This window comes from Orycteropus afer, unplaced genomic scaffold (assembly GCF_000298275.1).
Source record: "Orycteropus afer afer isolate SDZICR_OR568_19922 unplaced genomic scaffold, OryAfe1.0 scaffold00130, whole genome shotgun sequence".
NCBI classification, from domain to species: domain Eukaryota; kingdom Metazoa; phylum Chordata; class Mammalia; order Tubulidentata; family Orycteropodidae; genus Orycteropus; species Orycteropus afer.
In genome coordinates, this window is record NW_006921717.1 from 7,079,090 (window position 1) to 7,091,301 (window position 12,212).

Below are 12,212 nucleotides of genomic sequence, written 5' to 3' on the forward strand. Positions count from 1 at the left end.
AGAGGTGCTGACTTCCTACCCGTAACACACTGAGAACAGTGCCTGACACAGTAAGCTCCGCACCTTTCAGCCATTAATTAACATAAGCCGCCAATGACAGAGCGGTGTTCCCAACAGTTGTGAGGCTGACAGTCCCCCGGAGGATCATGCAGAGCACACAGGGACTGATGGACAATGACAATGAACGTGGACCCAGGACGCACCGCGTCCAGGCAACGCCCTAAGCACGTTACAGACATTCACACATTTAATCCTCCCAACAACCCTACAGAGTAGATGCCAAGGGCTTGTAAATCCCACCCCAGACCTGTGGCTACAGTGGAATGGGCTTTCCTTGTTATGTTAATGAGACAGGAACACTGTGGGGGTGTGTCTTAAGCCAGTATCTTCTGAGATATAAAAGACATTAAACAAGCAAGGATGAGGGATGACACGTGCAATGCCACAAGGTCACCAAGGAGCCAAGGAATAGAAGCTGGACAGACAAGGACCTTCCTCCAGAGCTGAGAGAGAAAGCCACCCCCCCCCCCAGAGCAGCTTCCCTGAACTCAAAGTCTACCCTCTTAACTGTGAGAGAACACATTTCTGCCTCCCAGAGCCACCACTTAGGGTATTTCTGTTATAGCAGCACTAGGCAACTCTGACAACACTGTTACTTGAAGTAATGGAGTCACAGAGAGGTCAAGGAACCTGCCCAAGGTCACACAGCTAATAAATGGCAGAGCTAAGATCAGAACCCAGGAAAGCCAGGCTTCAGATCCTCAAACTGCCACCTCTACAGAAAATGGGAGGTGGGTCACTGTCACCGTCCTCATCTCAGAAGCATTTGTTGAACCTCCTTCTGGGATTCCGACACACGGCGACCCTCTTTGGGTTTCTGAGGCTTTTGTTGTTGTTGTTTTGGTTCTGGGTTCAACCCAACAGAGGGGTGGGCCCACAGTGCTCACAGCCCACCCTGCCCCACCTCTTCCCTGATGCCCCAGCCCCCTGCCCGCCTGCGCTCGCACCTGCTGCAGCCATTTGAGCCTCCGAGCCTCCTCCTCCTGCTTCCTGCGAGCCTCGACCTCCTCCATCTTCTTGGCCGCGGCCTTTTTCTTGGCCTTCTCCTCCGCCAGCCGCTCCTCCTTGGCCTACAGGGCCCCCCAGCCCATGTGCCCATTGAGCAGCCCTGCTCACTCAGCCCTGCAGACTGGGCACCAAAGCTCTGCGTGGCAGGCTGCCCCACCCCCACAGTCCAGTGGAGAGGGCTCCGGAAGCCCATCCCACCCCGAGGGCTGGAGCACTCGCTCACAAGGGCTGCTGGGAGAATAGGCGCCAAGACCGCCAACATCCCGCTCCACGCGGTAGCACAAGACGTCCGACCCCTAACCTCCCCACGAGTCTGGGCAGTTCTCAGGCCGCCAGGTCTGAGCTGCCCGGCTTCCCCTGCGGGGCGCAGCCCAGCCTGACATCACCGCCCGTCGGCCCAAGCCACGTACCTTCTCAGTCTTCTCGTCGATCTGAGCAAACTTCTGCTCAATCTGCTTCTTCTTCTCCTCCTTCAGCTGCTCCACCCGCTCCCGGGCCTGCAGCACCTTGCGGAGGCGCTCCTCGCGCTTTCTGCGGGCAGGGGGCGGGCACAGGGCGTCACAGGGCGCCGGCACGGGCCGGGCAGCGCGTGGGCGGGGCCGGGCACTTACAGCTTCACCTCCTCCAGCCGCCGCCGCTTGTCCTCCTCCACCTTCTGTCTGCGGAGCTGCTCTGCCTCCTCCTTCCGCCGCAGGTTCTCCAGGCGCTGCCGCTCCTTCTCCTGGGGAGGGCGGGGCGTGAGCGCGCAGCCAGAGCTGGACCAGGACACCCTCCCGACCCGCGGGGCTGCCCAGCGTCCCCCAGCCAGATGGGTGGCGGCAGGGTCTTCCGTCCCCACGCTGTCCCGCTTAGAGGAAGCAGCACTGCCTCCTAAACATGGCCTCCACCCGCACCCAGACCAAGCCCTGGGGCCTCAGCCTTTCCTGCCCAGGGGCCCCAAAGGCCTCCCAAGGGCCTGAGTCACAAGTGCCCTGGGCTGAAGGGTGCCAAGCCCCGGGGCAGCACACAGGCCAGAGCTCCGCAGACAACGATGCCAAAACTCCAGGAGTGAGGTGGAGAAAGGCTGCTTTTCAAGTATGATGACGGTTCTGCTTAAGGGGTGGTGGACACCCAGGAATAACTTCTTGCTATTACGCTGCCTAGCGCGTGTGTCTGTACACACACGGACATGGTTTCTTTTGTCTGTCAATCATAGTAGTTGAAAGAAAAGGAGAGTAAGAGAAAACACAGCCAACTGCTCAGAGAGGTTGCTACAGAGCAGTGAGAGACTGGGGTGGGACTTTTCCCTTTTGTTTTCCAAACTGCCTGTCGGATGGTTGTGCTACTTTAGCAAATTGAAAAAGAACTTGAAGTCCTAGTGGGCTGTCCAGCAGACCGATGCTGGGACCAGGCCCAGACAGGTCCAGTGGCACGGCCACAGCGCCGGGCAACCTGCAGGGACAGGTGCGGGCTCCAGGCCATTCTGGCCCAGGACAAGATTGGTGTTTTACACCCGAAGGGCCAGGAAGCTAGGGCCCAGGTTGGAGCCCTCCCCTGCCCCATCTGGCTCTGCTCGGATCCCCCAGGCCCTGCCCTGCCCACAATGGTAGCTGTGTACCTCCCCTAGATTTTTAGGGGGCAATCGCATCCCCCGGGAGATGGAGAGAAGGAGTTCTGATATCAGTTAAGGGGGTGAGCAGTCCACACTCTCTCGCCCACAGAAAGAGGTTACACAGCCTGGACAGAACACACGCAGCCACCGTCTGGGGGCCTTGGACAAGCGAAGTGCAGCAGGCAGAGTTGGGAAGAAGACCAGACTGGACGCAGCCCGAAACCCGGAGAGGGGCAGGCGGGACTCAGGAAACGCTCTCACGCTCCGGCTCGAGGAGGAAAATGGATGCTTCTGACAGAGCGTGAAATGCCATCTCTGTTGTTTTTCCTCCCTTCTCCTTTCTCTCCCACCCCAACCCAGGCAGCCTTGTGGCGATGGCGGCAGCAGAAGGTGGAGGGACTCGCAAGCCTCAGAGCTCTATGGCAGGGGAGAACCTTCCTATCCAACCTAGGAAGTCGGGGCCAGACCCCATTGCTTTTTCCTTTCTGTCTCCCCACTGCTCGTCCCTGAAGACAGACGTGGAAGCATCAGCACAGGGGTAACTGGAGTCCTGGGGCCCAAGCTGCAGGACAGAAACGGGGAGCCCAGAGAACTGGAAGTGCTGGAGAGATCGGGGAGAGCACGAGAGATCAGGGAGACCCCAGCCTGAGACTGTTTACAAACTCCTGGGCTGACCCATTATGGGCTGAATTGTGACACCCCCCAAAAAAACAGGCTGTAAATCCTTCTACCCCTGTGGCTGTAATTCCATTTGGGAATAGGGTTGTTCTGGTATTAATGAGACGGTATAAGTAGGGTGAGTCTTGAGTCAATCTGTTTTGCAACATCAAAAGAGTAGATTAGGCAGAAAGAGAAGCAGAGATAGGGGAAGAAGATGCCAACACAGAAAGGCAGCCCAGGAGCAGAAGCTCAGAAGAGACAGGGCCTTCCCCGGAGCCAACGCCCTCAGTGCGGGCTTCCAGCCTCCTCCACTGTCAGAGAATAAATGTGTTTGTCGGAGCCGCCCATTTATGGTATTTCTGTTACAGCAGCACTACAGAACTGACACCCCCAAACTGCAGATGCACAGATCGAACCCTAATTATCACACCAAAGACTGTGAGGACCAAACAGGACACTTCCAGGTGTCAACCTAAGCCCTGCTGGGGGCACATCCAGGACAGAGCCAAACATCCCTGCAAAAACACGGGAATCAGAACTAACACTGGAGCCACACTCCACAGGAGGCAAGTTGAATATGTGGCCTGGACCTTATCTGAAGGAGTGGCACACGTTTTTAAGGTTCTGATAGAAAAGGATTGTCGACACGGAACTCAATAGCCAGTGAAAATACCCTTCAGAGAAGGTGAAATAGACATTCTCAGATGGAGGAAAACTAGAGAATCTGTTGCCAGCAAACCTGTTCTGAAAGAAATGCTGAAGGGTGTACTCCAGATGGCAGGGTACTAGCACCAGGAGGAAATGTGGGACTCAGGAGTGAAGTAAGAGTGACAGAAGTGGTAGCTACCTGGGAAATACTAATTCCCCCTTCACTTCTTCAAAGTGTTTGATAGTTGAAAACAAAAGTTATAACATTGTCTGATGGGACAGTCAGTGTACACAGATCCACTCTATGAGACCACTATAGCATATGGGGTGTGGGGCGTGGGGTGCAGAGTGGGAGAGACAAGGGCCCTAAGTGGGGCAAGGGTTCTAGGTTCCAACCCAACAGATAAGATCCTGACTCGACATGGGCTCTGACAGCACGTAATGCCCTGAGCACCACAACAAACTCAGCTAGACAGAAGAATCAGATCACAGTAAATGACCAACATGTGCTCCAATAACCCCAAAAAAGGCAAGGGAGGGGAAACAGAAGAAAAAACAAAGAAAACATCTACAGTCCCCAGGTTATGAACGTCAGACTTAGGGACGAACTCCTGCTTGCTCTTTAATGTTACATAAACCTGCCACTTTGAAACGACTGAACCAACCTATAATTGCAACAAATTCTTCATCCTAAACACCTTCATCTGCTTCAAGTGCGGGTTTGAAATCACAGAAAAGGGATGAAGCCTTTTCTGGCAATAACCCCCCCCAAAAAAAACAAACAAACCAAACCCACTGCCACCAAGTCAATTCTGACTCATAGCAATGCTATAGGACAGGACCCCCACAGGGTTCCAAGACTGTCACCTTCATGGAAGCAGGCGGCCACATCTTTCTCCTGCAGCGTGGCCTGTGGGTCAGCAGCCGAGTGTTTAAAGACTCCACCACCAGGGCTCTTCTTGCACTAACATAAGCTAACCTACTGTGTACACACCTGTCCCGACTCACCTACAAATTCCACTTAAAGACTTACAGACACAGGTAGGAATGGATCTTGTTCATAACCCGGGGGCTAACTGGAGACAACAAATAATAAATTGGGAGATCTGAATCCAAACTTAACATGATATGTAAAAACACAAATTAAAACCATTGCTAGAATGAAAAAACAAGAAAACCTAACCCAACTATACACTGCCTACCAGAAACTGACTTCCAATATGATCTGGGTGGATTCGAAGCCATTATACTGGGATCCACAGTCAACCCCCATGGAAGTAGCAGTCAAGAAATGAAATGACATACTGCTTTAAGCAAATGTGCTGCAAAAGATGTCTTTAAGTAAGCGTCTGAAAGCAAAGATGTCACTTTGAAGAGTAAAGTGCACCTGACCCAAGCCATGGTATTTTCAACTGCCTCATACCCATGTGAGAGGTGGACAGAGAATAAGGAAGACCACAGAAGAGCTGGCACGTGTGAACTGTAGTGCTGGCACAGAATACTGAATACACCGTGGACTGCTAGAGGAACAAACAAATTGTCTTACAGGAAGTTCATCCAGAATGCTCCTTAGAAGCGAGAATGGCCAGACTGCATCTCTCACACTTCAGTCAATGCAGGAGTCCCTCTAAAGCATGCATGGGAGCTGAAGGGACGGACGGGCTGCAGCCTCAGCAACTAGCCCAGGAGACCCCAGGGAGCCAGGAGTGCAGGCTATGCAGGCCCAGCTCCCTGCAGCACCTTGCTCGTGGCTGGCGGCTGCCACAGCTCAGCTCTCAGGTATCTGAGAACAGTGGCCCGTTCCCAGAAGCCACCACTGACAGCTACACAGTCACTGGCAAGACCCCACCTCCAGCCTCAGAAGGTGACCAATCCCTGGAGAAGGTCATCATGCTTACGAAGCAGAAGGTCAGCAAAAGGAAGAAGACCCTCAACGAGGCGGACTGACACGGGCTACAACGATGGGCTCAAGAATAGCACTGATTGTGGCGCACGACTGGGCAGCGTTTCGTTCTGCTGCCCATAAGGTTGCTATGAGCTGGAACCTCTACGCTACGGCCTCTACCAACATGCTGAGTGAAAGACGCTAACCTCAAGAGCTTGGCTATTGTGTGACTCCATCCACAAGTCATTCTGTAAGAGACAAAACTCTCATGATGAACAAAGATCAGTGGTTGCTAGGGGTTAGGGGTTAGTGGCTGAGAAAGGCTATGATGATCAAGGCAGGAAGGGAGTTGTGTCCTGTATCCTAATAGCGACGGTGGTTATGAAAACCTACGCGTGCACTCAACTCCACAGAGCTGCAACCAAAAAAGTCGATTTGATGTATGATACCTGTTTTTAACAGAAATTCTGAAAGATGGGGAGGATGGAAAGGAACAGAGACACGCATGTGCCAGAGAAGCCGAGTGGGGTGCAGGAAGGCCTGGAGGACACTGGCCTTGGGGAGGGGACCCACGTGAGCAGGAGCAGGCGGCTTCAGCAGCACCTTGCTCCCCAACTGCCCAGAGTGGCCAAGACACCAAGACCCAGGGAGGAACAGCAGTGAGATGGGAGCCTCCACCCTGCTCTCCCCGCCACGCTGCGCCCACCCGCTCTCCTACGAGGATAAAGCCTTGAAAGCGAAGGCCCAGTGCTCCCCCCGCTTCTGTACCCCGAGAGCCGACTAGAACTCCCACTCCTGACCACGCTCAGCAGTACTGGCCTCCGTGCCAAAGCTTGAGCGTCACGGTATCTCAACACAGGTCAGAGAACGAAGCGCGCTGCCTTCTGAACGGTGGAGAAGAACCTGGCGTGTGAGAGCCACTGGTTCTCTGGAGGCCTGCTTCTCCTGTCAGCCCTCGATAGCCGCTGGGCAGTCCCTGCTCCCCACGGACCCCCCTCAAGACCCAAACGGTGCAGCCCCTTCTGCCTTCAGAGGCCTCACTGCAGCAGTTCCTCTCACCCCCCTGTGGAATGGTCACCTCACACCGGGCTCTGCCCGAGGTGCTGGGCACACACTACTCTCTGGCTCCTAAAACCTCCACAAAGTAGCCATTTGTTCCTCGTGTTGAAGCCGAGGAAACTTAGGCCCAAAGGTTGAGAAATTGGCCACAGCTCCAAGGCAGGGACTGGGATTTGGACTAGGGTGTTAACCCCTGTATCCTTCCAAGGCTCCTAGTGTCCTATCTGAGGCCTGCTCCACACTACAAGACGTCCCCTCTGGGGAGCCTGGCTCCCCAGAGGGGACAGTGCAGCTTCCTGGATCTCTCGCTCATCACCATGAGGCTGCAGGGCTCTGGTTGGCTGAGTGGGGCCACGGTTGGACTTCTTCTCCCAGGAAGAGTGAGCATGAGTTTTGCTCAGTGCCATGGCCCTGGAGGGCTGAGCAGGGACACGGTACAAAAGAAGGTGCCATAGGACCACGTGGCCCATTTGCTGGTACATTACAGGGCATACCACCACCACCTCAGCTGCCCAAAGGACAGAAGCCCCCGGCAAGGTCAGGTACTATCTGACCAGCTGATGGGAGCCCAGCCTGCCCACCCAGCCCCAAGACAGTGCTGCTCGGCCCTGGCTGGAGGCAGAAGCCCTCCTGTCTACACAGGGCATCCCTGTGCATCCAGGTGGGAGTCCCTTCAAAGAGTCTGTGGGAGCTGAAGGGATGGACGGGCTGCAGCCTTGGCAACTAGCCTGGGAGACCCCCGGGAGCCAGGAGTGCAAGCCACGCAGGCCCCAGCTCCCTGAGGCTCCTTGCTCGTGGCCGGCAGCTGGCACAACTCAGCTCTGAAGCATCTGAGAAGAGGACAGTGGCCTGGTTCCCGGAGGCCACAGCTGACAGTTACACTGTCACCGGCAAGACCCCACTTCCAACCTCAGACCCAGACCTCCCGTGACCCTGTCACTCTGCCCCTTCAGGGCAGGCTCGGGTTTGTGACTCGGGTTTGTGGCTCCGGGGACCAGAAGCAACTCTGTTCTCTTCACAGTCCCACAGACCCCGAGAGGAAGCCAGGTGCTGGTGGCTGTGCAGAAGAACACTTGAAGCGGTGGCCCTGGTGAGCACCTGCAGGTCACAGCCCCATCTGCTTCCTCCCACCTCAGAGAGGCTTCAGGACCCATCCGCCTGGGAGCAGGGTCAGGGTCAGAGAGAGCAGGCTCTGCAGAGGATGCCAGCTCCAGACGACCTGGGTACCTCAGCCAGCCCCAGTGCCTCTAGGACCTCCCATCTCCCGTGGCTCCTCTAAGCACCACCGCCCACAGTGTTAGCGTCTCTACAGGTGGCACCAGTTATGAAGGGAAAGCCACAGTGGTTAAGTGCTAGGTGAAGCTATGTTACAAGGACAGGAGAGGGCTTTACTTACGACAAAGCTGCACTGTAGAGAAAGACAAGGAAAAAGCCAACAGTTAGTACTGGGCTGGGGCGTGCCCTGGGAAGCAGCCTTGGTCTGGCTGCACCAGCGAGTCTGCTCGGGGCCTGCAGGGCACCCCAGGAGGCACCTCGCTGCCTCATCTCACCCAACCCTCAGCTCCCAGAGCGGGCATGCTCACGTGTGCCCCTTTAACCACACAAACCGCCAGGGTGTGGGTGAGGTGGGCTATGCCAACAGCCCGCCAGATCAATTCTGCAACTTTCACACCAGGGCTCAAGACCCAGAGTAACACTGAGCCGGCCATGCCTGCAGGTTGCAGTCCAGGGCCCACAGGTCAGGACAACATCCCTAAACGTCACACAGCCCACGGCCACAGAGGCTCAAGCGGGCTCTTGAGCAGTGCCAGGCCACGCCCACTGTGCACAGGCCCAGACCCGGAGGCCTGGCTGGAGACTTCAACCACGCCGCACCAGCTTGAACAAGGCCCGGTCTGCGGCCCAGGCTCCCTTACCTTGGGATCGACGCGCAGGGGAGTGTTCCGTTTGATGAAGGACTTCATGACGCTGCTGCGGGATGTGGAGGTCGGGGTCATGAGCATCTGGTTCTTCTGCACAGTGTGTAGGAAGGTCCGCAGAGGCCGTACCACCTGCACACGGGGCCAGGGTCAGGGCTCAGTGGGTCGGGGTCAGGCCTTGGTGGGCTAGCATCAGGGCTAGGCAGCCCAGGGTCAGGGCTCCGCGAGTCGGGGTCAGGGCTCAGCGAGCTGGGGTCAGGGCTCAGCGAGCTGGCATTAGGCCTTGGTGAGCCAGGGTCAGGGCTTGGTGAGATGGTGTTAGAGCTCGGTGGGATGGGGTCAGGGCTCGGCAAGTCAGGGTCAGGGCTCAGTGAGCTGGGGTTAGGCCTTGGTGGGCCAGGGTCAGGGCTCGGTAGGCCAGGGTCAGGGCTCAGTGAGCCAGGGTCAGAGCTCAGCAGGCCGGGGTCAGGGCTCAGCGGGCTAGGGTCAGGGCTCAGTGAGTTGGTGTTAGGCCTTGGTGGGCCAGGGTCAGGGCTCAGCAGGTCAGGGTCAGGCCTTGGTGGGCTAGCATCAGGGCTAGGCAGCCCAGGGTCAGGGCTCCGCGAGTCAGGGTCAGGGCTCAGCAAGCTAGGGTCAGGGCTCAGCAAGCTGGCATTAGGCCTTGGTGAGCCAGGGTCAGTGCTTGGTGAGATGGCATTAGAGCTCGGTGGGATTGGGTCAGGGCTCAGCAAGTGAGGGTCAGGGCTCAGTGAGCTGGGGTTAGGCCTTGGTCGGCCAGGGTTAGGGTTCAGCAGGCCAGAGTCAGGGCTCGGCAGGTCAGGGTCAGGGCTCAGTGAGCTGGGGTTAGGCCTTAGTGGGCCAGGGTCAGGGTTCGGCAGGCCAGGGTCAGGGTTTGGCGGGCCAGGGTCAGGACTTGGCAGGGAGAGGTCAGGGCTTGATGGGCCAGGCCCGGGCTCTAAGGGAAGTGGGCAGCGGCCCACCTTGCTGGCTGGACAGGGTGGGGAGGGCGTCTTGCTCCTGGGGGGCTGCAGCTCCTCATCCTCCAGGGGCCGCTCCTCGTCCAGCTCACTCACTGCCTGCTTGTAGCTGCGTTTCCTCCTGCCAGGGCATGGGTGGCGGCAGCGTCACAGGCAGCCTTTCCAGGAGCCCCAGCCACTTGCCAACAAGGTCACCCACGAACAGAACTGGGCCCAGCCCTAGGACTCCAGGGGCGAGGTGTCCCTGACTGGTCCTCTGTCCCATCAGAAGGGAAGTGGCTAGCCCAGGGTCACATAGGCAGAACACAGAAGGGCAGGGCCCACGAGCCGGTCACCCCACTCCCAGCCAGCACTCTGCAGTACTGGCCGCCTGCTTTGTGACGTCAGAGCCCCAGGCCTGCCCCAGCTGAGGTCCTGGAGGGCCCTGGCCAAACAGCTGTCCTCCCTGAGGTTCACAGCCATGTGAGCCGTGGAAACACAGTCGCCTGCACTCCCCTCTCCCCGTGCAAACCTGACACTCTGGGGTGGCTCCTTGGGCCCGTCAGTCCGGTCAGTCTTGGGCTCTGTAAAGAAAGCAATTCCAGGGAGGCTGCAGGGAAGGCGGCAGTGGGTCCAGGGTGGGTGCAGAGGCCGTGGAAGGGACCCACCAGCAGCAGCTGTAATGGGGTGAGGCTCTCCTCCCAGCAGATCCCAGGTGGCCAGTGGCAAAAGCGTGAGCCTCGGCACCAACTGGCCTCGAGAGATCTGTGGGTGTCCAGGCCCAGCACTCCACCCCTCACTTCACCCCCAGGCCTGGCTCTGCCCCGTCCCCCAAACACTGAGAGCTGTGTGTGGCCTATTTCAGGGGCAGAAGTAGTCCCGAAGCTGCAAGTGCTAACAGGGTGCCTCTGAACTGCACCACAGGCCCTCTCGGCTGGTGCTGACGTCACAGGAGGGGAGGGGTGAGAGGAGTCTGTTCTGTTTCATGCTAGGACGGAGCACCCCCTGGAAAAATCGCTTCCCTCGGCCCTTCTTCACTCTTCACTACAAAGGGCCCTTGCAGCAACGCCAGGGGCTGTGCAGCTGGCCCGAGACCAGCCCCTAGAGCCCACAGTGCTCCTGCCCAGCACAGGGGCACACTCTCCTTGCTGTCTTTAGAGGGGAGGCCCTCCAAGAGTCAAAGGGCACTGAGGCAAACACAGACACGGAGGCCTGATGTCTGAGCCCCAGGCCGTGGTTCCGCCTGCTGCCCCTCAGCATGCGGCCCAAGGCTCTAACCTGGCCCATTTACAGTCAATGCCCCAATTCCAGCTACTGCCTCTACCCGCTGGGGCCGCTCACATGACACGCAGCAGCAGCTCCCACGAAAGGGAGGAGGAGATGAAACCAAGAGACTCAAAGGAGATGGACGTACGGCTTTCATATCTGCAGGCCCAGAAAACAGGGCTTCCCCGGCCCCAGGAAGGAGTTCTGGCTGAGGCTGCGAGGCCCACTGCGGGTACCCGCACGCGGCAGGTCAGGAAGGCTCACCATGTTGCCTTTCCGAGGATGACTCCTGGCCGCTGGCTGCAGGCTGTGAGCCAGATGTGCTAACGGCGATCTTGGTGGCATCACGGGGCCAGGAGGTCTTCTCTTTGTTCTTGGGGACCTGAGGGCAAAACCAAGGCTCTAGGGGTCTCCCCTGGGCCTCGAGGCCCAGGACAGGCATGGTGCCGGGCCCCGGAGCCTCCCCCGAGTCCTCTCCCTGACCTGCCTCCCTTACCTCCAGCTCCGCAGCCGCCAGAGGCTTCTCCTTGCTGGGCTCCCTCTGCTCAGGGCTGAAAGAGAGCAGGAGGCATTGTGGGGACCTCTCAGGGAGCCCCTCCACCAGTCCCTGGGCAGGGACCCAGGAGAGGCTATATCGGGTACCTGGCCTCAGCCTAAACCCACAGACCCCAAGCAGGAAGGAAACACGAGGCCCAAAGCCAATGGCTCCCTGGTGCCATTAGGTGTCTGGGAAACCCAGGAGGTGAGCTGCTGAGTCTGGCCTCATCTCACACCCTAGCCTGGCTCCACCGCCACCTCTCAGGCCCAGGTGAACCGCTCCTCTACTTTCCATTGGGCCAGTTAAGCCAACAGGTCTGCCTAAGTCATCCTGCTCCCTGTCCCAAGCACTGCCCTCTGCTCCAAAGCCAGGGGAGAAACCTATAGCAGCCAGGGCTGAGGATGGACCCCTGGTGCTGACCCCTGGGCAGGTCATCAAGCCCCAGAACTGAACTCACATGACTTTCTGGGGCACCTCGACATTCAGGAGCCTCTCCAGGTAACTGTGACCTGAGGGAAAAAACAGAGAAACGAAAGAACTGTGAGGAACAACCAGAGCACCCCAGGTGCTGGTCCGAGAGGTCTAGGGGCTCAGGTTCCAGGGGATCAGCCTCTGGGGGGTC

The 12,212-nt window shown here is 57.8% G+C and overlaps 1 protein-coding gene across 1 annotated transcript in view; it reads right to left on the minus strand.

The window, feature by feature from the left end:
- The window catches only part of LOC103200509 (inner centromere protein), a 33,475-nt gene that overhangs the window by 7,187 nt on the left and 14,076 nt on the right, over positions 1–12,212 (minus strand). Inside the window, exons 4-13 of the mRNA XM_042781522.1 lie at positions 12,048–12,099; positions 11,549–11,603; positions 11,317–11,434; positions 10,319–10,370; positions 9,811–9,928; positions 8,828–8,962; positions 8,308–8,319; positions 1,680–1,789; positions 1,479–1,599; positions 1,000–1,130 (exon numbers count right to left, since the gene is read on the minus strand). Coding sequence (XP_042637456.1) covers positions 1,000–1,130; positions 1,479–1,599; positions 1,680–1,789; positions 8,308–8,319; positions 8,828–8,962; positions 9,811–9,928; positions 10,319–10,370; positions 11,317–11,434; positions 11,549–11,603; positions 12,048–12,099 — 904 coding nt within the window. The remainder of the gene's footprint in view (positions 1–999; positions 1,131–1,478; positions 1,600–1,679; positions 1,790–8,307; positions 8,320–8,827; positions 8,963–9,810; positions 9,929–10,318; positions 10,371–11,316; positions 11,435–11,548; positions 11,604–12,047; positions 12,100–12,212) is intronic.